Below are 9085 nucleotides of genomic sequence, written 5' to 3'. Positions count from 1 at the left end.
ACAATATATTTTTAATCTTTAATGGTACGTAAGATAATCGCAATTTACAAGTCTATATAATATTCTCCTTTGCATTTACAGCAAATCGCACTAAAGGTTTAATGATATGTTTAGACGAATAGCTTATTATTAGCACACTCGTCATGGTACAACTTGTTGTGACGTTCTAATTAGTCGCTTGATGATTGTTCTAATTTTTATCTTGATAAAATCAGGACAGATACAGAGCAATGCAAGATGAGCAAGCATTTAGCTTTTGTGAAACTATCAAAGTAGGGAGAAGTTCTCGATATCGTTTTTTATCATTAAAAAAGTAATTATTGATTAAGTTGCGGTTTTAATCATAAGTCATAAGATTATGTGTTAATTCTACATCAAATCCGTACAAAAAAATTGAAAATAAAACATTAGAAAAAAGGCATTAATTATGTTCCATCTAAATCAACAAAATCTAAATAGGTATCTTGTACATATGCACCTAAGTCGTGGGCATATTTCAAAATTAGGCATTTTACAAAACGCAGAGTCTATGAAGCAATTATTTAGAAGAACTACTGATCAAAATCATACAATCTTCCTTGAGACCTTCACAATTGCTAACTTATCCCCTTCTTCATTCCCTCCGATGGAGGACAGATTAAAAATTATGAAGATTTAACGAAGGCTTTTAGTATTGTTGGTCAGTTGTTTAAAATCCCTTTTCATAAAGCCTTTGCGTTTTGTAAAATGCCTAATAAATGCTATATGCTTACGATATATTGTATACTAGTTATCGGCAATATGTATAATCAGTAGATGGCGACACACTACTCCATAGATACACTACTCCATATTTAAAATTTGTCTGACCATGAAACGATTATTAAGTGACCATAGATTAGGTGACTGTCACAATGATAATGTAACATAACCTAGGTGGTTTCTCTTGCAAATTTTAAATTGATACAGGTACTGTAATAATGTTTTTTTTATTTAGCGTTCACATTGCGGACTTATTTTAATTAATTTAATGAATTATCAAGATGTTCTACTTTTTTATCGCACAAATTCATAGATCTACTCTTAGTTTATCATTAAAACGTTTACAAAATGTGAATGGTAGTGTGTTCCTTTCAAAACAAATTTATATTAAACGTTTTCACGCTATGACTGATAAATCAAACACTAGGAAGTCATATGTTACTGTTAATGTATTACAAAGTGAAAGTGTAAATAGTTCAACTCGTGTACGCAAATTTTTTCAAAGGCATAGAAGTACTAAAACTCAGAGGCTTAAAAAGGCTGATTTATCTAGACTTTTTTCCCTTGCGAAATCCGAAAAATGGACCCTTTTTGGTGAGTTAAATTGTGGCCCCACATATAAATTTATTTCAAATAAATTGATAGGTTTTCTCTGCAGGTGCTGTATGTTTACTTTTTATATCAAGTGCAGTAACAATGGCAGTCCCTTTCAGTCTAGGAAAGGTTTTGGATATTATTTACACAAATAATGAAAATTCTGATGATGCTCGACAAAAGTTAAATAAGTTATGTGGAATACTAATAGCTGTGTTTCTTCTTGGTGGTATTTGCAATTTTGGAAGAGTTTACTTAATGTCAACTTCAGGTAAACAAAACACCACAGGGGTTTAATTAGATTAGTTCTGGAGTAGGTTCTCATATGTAAAATCTTAGTAGTGATAATGATATATACTTTTTTACTGACAGGTTATAGAATGACTCAGGCCTTGCGTTTAAAAGTATTTTCTTCAATTTTGCGACAAGAGCAAGGATGGTTTGATAATCGTTCAACAGGGGAATTAGTTAATAGGTTGTCTTCTGATACCCAAATAGTTGGTTATGCTCTTACCACAAATATTTCTGATGGTCTTAGATCAACAATTATGGTTTTAGCTGGAAGTGGAATGATGGTATTTTTATTTACTTGCTATAAAATGTTACTTTTTAAGTAACTTTCTTCAAACTTCTTTAACGTTATTGTTATGGTTAATTTGCAAAACCTTTTCATATATTTATATGTATGAAAACGTAAAAACTTTTCCTCTTTAACATTTTTAGTTTTATATGTCTCCAAAATTAGCTTTGGTAAGTTTGACAGTTGTTCCACCAGTAGCGGTCATAGCGATAATATATGGAAGGTACGTTCGCAACATCACAAAAGAGGTCCAAGACAAATTGGCAGCTGCATCTCAAGTAGCTGAAGAACGAATTTCAAACATGAAAACTGTTAAGTCTTTTGGCAGGGAATCGTTGGAAATGGATCGATATAAGTGCGCTATTGAAAAAGTTCTACTTTTAGGATACAACGAGTCAAGAGCAAGAGCTATATTTTTTGGAATGGTTAGTAAACTTTTCCGAAATATCGAAATGAAATTAAATTGGTCGTAGGTTAAAGTTTCACATTTTTAGTGTTAGTTACACTTGTTGCAACTTATTATTGTAACTAACGTTATTCTGTAATGTGAAACAGTTTTTGATTTAAAAAAAAATTCACCATAACTCCCTAATAATGAATTTCTATGTTAATTAAATTAGTGGGATTGTAAAGTATTGTATATATGTATTTGGTTCTTTTTTGACTGGGCATTTTGTAGACAGGACTCACAGGAAACGTTATCATCATTTCTGTTCTATATTATGGAGGAGTAATGGTTTCTGCTCATGACATTACTGTCGGAAACTTATCTTCGTTTCTTTTATATGCAGCATACATAGGGGTGTCTTTGGGTGGTCTTTCGAGTTTTTATTCCGAGTTAAACAAAGCTGTAGGGGCTGCAACAAGGCTGTGGGAAATAGTTGATAGACAACCTGCTATGCCTGTTACTGGTGCAGAATATTCTTTAAAATTGAAATATAGCTTATTAACGAATGGAAATAATTTGTAGGAGGCTCAATTCCAATTAAAGAACCTGAGGGCCACATACAGTTTAATGATATTCAATTTAAATATCCATCGCGATCTAACGTAGAGGTGCTTAATGATGTTAAACTAGATATAAGTCCAGGTAAAACGGTGGCGGTGGTTGGTCCAAGTGGTTCCGGGAAAAGCACATTAGCTGCTTTACTTTTACGTCTATATGACCCTACTAAGGGAAATGTATTATTGGATGGACAGGATGTAAGAAATTTGGATCCTAAATGGATAAAACGATGTATTGGAACAGTTAGTCAAGTATGTTTTTGTACTCTGTCGTTTTCTTTAGTGTTTTTAAATTTTAAATATGTTTATTTGAAATATTTCTAAAAAGAGACAGAAGAAAAGTTTCTTTATTTTCTTCTTTGTATATGGTGATTGTTAGATAGATTGAGTTCACTTTCAGGAGCCTGTGTTATTTTCATGTAGTATTAGAGATAACATTTTATATGGTGCTGATTGTCCAGAAAAAATAACAGAGGAGAAACTGACAGAAGTAGCCAAAGAGGCAAATGTACTTGAATTTGTGCAGCAATTACCTGAAGGCTTTAACACTCTTGTTGGGGAAAGGGGAATTATGTTAAGTGGTGGTCAGAAGCAACGAATTGCTATTGCTAGGGCGTTAATTAAAGATCCAAAAATTTTATTACTTGATGAAGCTACAAGGTAAAAAAACCTTTGAATCGGAAGATATTTTTTTATTAATCTATTATTTTTTAAGTGCTTTAGATGCACAGTCAGAAAGTTTGGTTCGGGAGGCTTTAGAACGGGTTATGAAGGGCAGGACGGTGCTAACTATTGCGCATCGATTGTCTACAATTCAAAATGCCGATGTGATAGCTGTACTCAAAAACGGTACAATTGTGGAACAAGGTACTTACAATGAATTGCTTGCTAAAAAGGGTGCCTTCAAGGAACTTATAAAACATCAAACTTTCCAAGAAGTATAATTTAATTATACATATATAAATTTATATATATATATATATACCCTGTATCACACTTCCCACAACAGTACAAATTTTAGTTAGATGTATTTATTGTACATGTCCTGTCTCACATTATAAATTATTTACGTAAATATTATGTGCAATGTAAATTAAAGAATTTTAATCCATACCAAAATAATGTTACAGTAATTAAGATTCCCACTTTTGTAACATTTTGCCCAACAAATATAGCAATTTCAATTTGATTGTGGTGTTTGTTCATTGTATACTTTTTATAATAACTTCTTTCANTAATATGTGCCAAAATAGTTAGTTATTTTTCTTTTTGGTGATTAATCAATTATACATCATTGTAATTCGAGATTATCACTTTTATGCTTCGTTCTCTATATAATGTGGTGTTTATTTCTTCAGTGTTTCGAGTCTTTTTTGTCTCTTTTACACAGTAGAAGGAGCCATTACTGTCTTTTCTGTTTTATTATAAGTTTTTCACTTCATCAGTCCCAATATACTTTCGTATGAACCCGATATGAGCGCAAATAAGGCAAAAAGCATGAGAGCTATGTTCTTCCAAAGTTTCCATTTTAGCGTTCCAAGCTCACCTTCCCAGGAAATGACAGTGTCAACAACAGCTGGGATGAATATTCCAAGCATGGAAAGGCAAATGGATCCGACTAAGCCAATGATTGGTTCTAAGTCCGGCACTAATGCAGCTACACCAACTGTCATAGAAACTAAGAGAGTTCTTAGTACAATTTGAGTTAAATTATGAAATTTCGTTGAAATATGTTTGCCTGTTATTCCCCAAGTTATCGAGTAAGCAACGTACGTTCGTTGTTTTCTCGTAATTTCGAATGTTTTTGAATAAAAGTAAAATGAATACTTTATTTTCTGAATAAAAGATTATGACGATTAAAAATATTCTTCCTGCTACAAACATGTATTTATGCATTTTCTCATCTGTACGTCTTAACCCTTAAAATGTTTACAATTCTTTGTGGCAAAGGGAAGGATATTTTATACCAACATTTTAAAATATTTCCATTAAACTTTGCCACGATCCTGATACTAGTGTAACCAAAGAGAATATCATTATGATACAGTTTTTCCACAATTTCCATTTCCCACAGCCTAAATCGTTGCCCCAGTTTACTGCGATGTCGATGGCTGCCGGTATAAAAAATCCTAACATAGAAAAGCATATGGCACCTACTAATCCTATAATGGCCTCCAGATTTGGTACTGCGGCCGCTATTCCAACAGTTCCACATACTATAAGGCTCCTAAATGTAATCTGGAATATATTGTAGTATCTATTCGGCAACTTTGGGCTGATATTTCTCCAAGTAATATCATAAGCAACAAAGAATTGAATAGTGTAAGAGAAAAAGATAGCTAAAGCAACGAGAGCTTTTACAACTTGGGCAAGTCTGAAAAATAAAAAATTGAAAGAAAGTTAGACAGTATCAGTCACAGAGGTAATATGTTACTCAAAAACATAAATATATGTTTAGAAAGTAGACAAATAATGAAGGAAAGGTAGAAAAAAGTGGAATTTGAATATGAGTCGCTAATTGCATAGTGTTTATTAAATAGTAAAATAGTGTCATTTCAATGTGCGTTACTTTAGATTAACAAGGAAGTACAGTTAGACCGTGATGTGCAGAAGAAAAGACGTAAAAAAGGGAAAATCGCATGTTCCATTACACATTACGGTTTTGATATTAAATTTGTATTAAAGAATTAGTAGTTTAGATTCTTTTTATTATTCTAGACATAAGACATTGATCATACTTTTTAAAATACAAAAACATAGATCTTGCTTTTAGAACCATGATTTACTTATAAACTATTAGTAAAAAAAATTGGAATGGTAAAGCAATGGAATTACAATAAGAATAATATAAATTATGTTAAAATCACAAAAAATTTTTGCATTTTGTAGATTTACAAAAATCTAAACACAATAATTTATGACATCACAGGACTAATTTGTACAAAACTAATTTATTGTCATATTAAAATATACTTAAATTGTAAAGCTGGAACTTCAATTCAATATCATGAAATGGTACTGTATAGAACTTTTTATGTACAATGTATGACGTACGTTCTACTTACAATAATTTGCCCTTTTGATAAAGAATATTTATTCGTACATCAGTAGGTAACTTAATTGGAATTATTATTGTTTATTTATTATCACAAAATCTTCGGTAAAGTTAAAAGAAAACAATAGAAAACAGACGTTAAATGTTTGATGTGTTGCCTACTCTGACTTCAATTTATGATATATTATTCTGGAAAATTAAATTTTCTGTTGAGATTCTCAAAAAGAAAGTAAAAAAATATAAATTTCATTAATTAAAAGTTTGCATAACATTAGTTAATCACAGTTTTTACGAGGGTTTTAGTTAACAAAATAAAATCACATGAAAATAGCTCAAAATAAATTTATAAATTTGCAAAAAAAGGTCGAATATTTCTAAAAAATTTCTATTAATTTTAATCNAGTTTAATCTTTGTAGTACAGGTAACTTTGTAAAATATATTTTGTATATTTTACGACTAACTTCAACAAGTTCCGTAAATACGTTTATAAGCAAGTCTATTCTGTTAAGTACCTACTACAGTAGACTTTCAATAGTGTGTTGAATTGAAAAAAGACAGTTGTTCATATTATAGATTTTTTCACATTAATTAATGTTATATCTTATATGTAATAAGATTCTATGATTGCCAAAATAAATACGAAAAATTGAGCATTCATTAAACAAACTCATCTAAAGCCAGTTCTGGTCGGGGGGATAATTTTTGCCCAGAAATTTCTGAAAGCGAATTATTAACTACGTACCTAGCTAATTGTAAAGCGAATATGACTGCGAGGAAGTACCAAATAAAATATTTTTTTTCTGCAATGGTGTAATCGCACCATCAAAATTTCGATTTTTAAGGTCGATGAGCGTTAGTTTCTGTAATCAAAGGTTTAGTTTCTTCACAAATACAACGTTATTGAGTATTCAATTAATGTAATTGTCACATTAAGCGGAGTTTCCGTAATGCAATCTTCACACTATCACGAGTCTACTGTAATATGTATCGATTCAGTTAAATAGCTAACATACTTATTAGGTGTATGGCACATGTTGAAAAACTTACTTAATATGTGCCAAAATAGTTAGTTATTTTTCTTTTTGGTGATTAATCAATTATACATCATTGTAATTCGAGATTATCACTTTTATGCTTCGTTCTCTATATAATGTGGTGTTTATTTCTTCAGTGTTTCGAGTCTTTTTTGTCTCTTTTACACAGTAGAAGGAGCCATTACTGTCTTTTCTGTTTTATTATAAGTTTTTCACTTCATCAGTCCCAATATACTTTCGTATGAACCCGATATGAGCGCAAATAAGGCAAAAAGCATGAGAGCTATGTTCTTCCAAAGTTTCCATTTTAGCGTTCCAAGCTCACCTTCCCAGGAAATGACAGTGTCAACAACAGCTGGGATGAATATTCCAAGCATGGAAAGGCAAATGGATCCGACTAAGCCAATGATTGGTTCTAAGTCCGGCACTAATGCAGCTACACCAACTGTCATAGAAACTAAGAGAGTTCTTAGTACAATTTGAGTTAAATTATGAAATTTCGTTGAAATATGTTTGCCTGTTATTCCCCAAGTTATCGAGTAAGCAACGTAGAACTGAAGACTGTAGGTGAAAAAGATGGCTAACGCCACTAAACATTTTACCACTTGGGCAAGTCTGTAAGAGAAAATATATTTAAGTATAAAATATATCCGTAAATATCTTGCTATGTCGTCACACTAAAAAGCAAAACGTAATCACAAGACGGCACATTAACTGTAATTATAAGCTGTAATAAATTTAAATATGACTACAATTTTATCTGGCATACTTTGTTATCGTTGACAAGCTAAAATGACCATTCGGTTTGCAATTATAATGCTACAAATGTGAAAAGCACCTTTTTTAGTTTTAGTGCAATAAAGAGAATGTATAAAAGATAAATTTTGTTGTAAAGTTTCTTATTTAATTAGCAGTTGTAATTAATTGCCACAAACCACCTTAAATATTTCACGTAAATAATAACTGTAATTAAGCAAAAATAAAAAATAATAATTCTAAAAGCGACTGCTCACATATATTTATTATACATCTGCACCATCTAAGAATCAACGTCCACATAATGCGAAACATTGTGAAAAATATTCTTAATTACCTTTTCAAGTCCAAAAAAATTTTTCCCCGACATCAGCACGCATCAGCAACGTTAAAAATAAGACTTTCCTCTTTGTTTGATACCGAACCTATTACACACATCACGAATTTGATTTATAAGTTACGTATGCGATCACATATTTTTGCAATCAGTTTAGGTACACTCGAATTAACATATATATGTAGTTAAAAAATATGGAATTGGGGAAATACGTAAGTGTATGTAAAATATTACGATAAATTTAAAATTATTAGTCTCATATTTCAATAATTTAATTGGGGTTGTACTTTTTCAATTGAAAAGTTTTCTTCCACCTTTACGGTAAATATATCTGTGAAAAATAATAATAGAGAAAGTTGAAGTATGTTCGAAATGTTTCTTCGATAATAGTGTGATGAAACCTTACTGTGGTGCGAAACTATGTATATATATAAGCATTTCATCAAAATCATGAATTACAAACTATACTGTGAGGTAAATCACTATAAAGTCTGGCCTTACATTTCATCAACTGGTAAGTTGTATGTGATGCTGCCTTCTGTTGCTTCTCCATACTTCAAGTATCCGAAGAATCCAATGACGCCATAGAGGACAACGACAGTAGCCATGGCAGTATTTAACACACCGGGACATCCCAAGAAATGATGGGGTTTTTTCATGTTGTTTTCGACCGGCATAACCAGACCAATTCCCTCCATAGCGAAAACGACGGTGCTAAGGAAGAGCGGAATTCGCGAAATAGGAGCCATAAGATTTTTGCCTTCCATTGTAAAGGAACCGTTGAACATATAGTACAACGTGATGGCGAATGAAATAACCAAGAAGATATTGGCAAGCATGGAAAAGGGCACCAAGTATTTCAATTCTCTCACTTGGCAAATCAATATCAGTAGGGGTAGGATGATTACCATGTACATCTGCACGCTCCAATTTAAATCGGGGTAATAATAATCAACTAACTGCAAATTTAAGAAATAATTTT

General features: G+C 31.6%; 2 protein-coding genes across 5 annotated transcripts; one reads left to right on the top strand and one right to left on the bottom strand.

Annotated features, from left to right (window-relative positions):
• The first annotated feature begins 872 nt into the window (after nucleotides 1–872).
• LOC108743578 (ATP-binding cassette sub-family B member 10, mitochondrial) lies at nucleotides 873–4109 on the top strand. The gene is made up of 8 exons (XM_025979457.1): nucleotides 873–1335; nucleotides 1400–1606; nucleotides 1708–1910; nucleotides 2059–2340; nucleotides 2595–2826; nucleotides 2886–3172; nucleotides 3321–3580; nucleotides 3636–4109. Exons 1-8 carry the CDS (start codon nucleotides 1023–1025, stop codon nucleotides 3862–3864), a joined length of 2013 nt encoding a protein of 670 aa, XP_025835242.1. The 5' UTR covers nucleotides 873–1022; the 3' UTR covers nucleotides 3865–4109.
• Nucleotides 4110–4284: 175 nt separating this feature from the next.
• On the bottom strand, nucleotides 4285–9060 carry LOC108743579 (proton-coupled amino acid transporter-like protein pathetic). Of its 4 annotated transcripts, none has more exons than XM_025979455.1 (3): nucleotides 8605–9060; nucleotides 7509–7625; nucleotides 4285–4639 (listed from the first exon to the last, which is right to left on the bottom strand). In XM_025979455.1, exons 1-3 carry the CDS (start codon nucleotides 9018–9020, stop codon nucleotides 4354–4356), a joined length of 819 nt encoding a protein of 272 aa, XP_025835240.1. In that variant the 5' UTR covers nucleotides 9021–9060; the 3' UTR covers nucleotides 4285–4353. The 4 variants fall into 4 exon arrangements, 3 of the variants coding, with proteins under 3 accessions (XP_025835240.1, XP_025835241.1, XP_025835239.1); XR_003232108.1 differs by lacking the exon at nucleotides 4285–4639 and adding an exon at nucleotides 8104–8191 and having other exon boundaries at nucleotides 7154–7625; XM_025979456.1 differs by lacking the exons at nucleotides 4285–4639; nucleotides 7509–7625 and adding an exon at nucleotides 4789–5294.
• Between the last annotated feature and the right edge of the window lie 25 nt (nucleotides 9061–9085).

This window comes from Agrilus planipennis, unplaced genomic scaffold (assembly GCF_000699045.2).
Source record: "Agrilus planipennis isolate EAB-ADULT unplaced genomic scaffold, Apla_2.0 scaffold1051, whole genome shotgun sequence".
Classification (NCBI taxonomy): domain Eukaryota; kingdom Metazoa; phylum Arthropoda; class Insecta; order Coleoptera; family Buprestidae; genus Agrilus; species Agrilus planipennis.
Note: the sequence above shows the minus strand (reverse complement) of the source record. Positions and strands in the feature narration are given on the sequence as shown.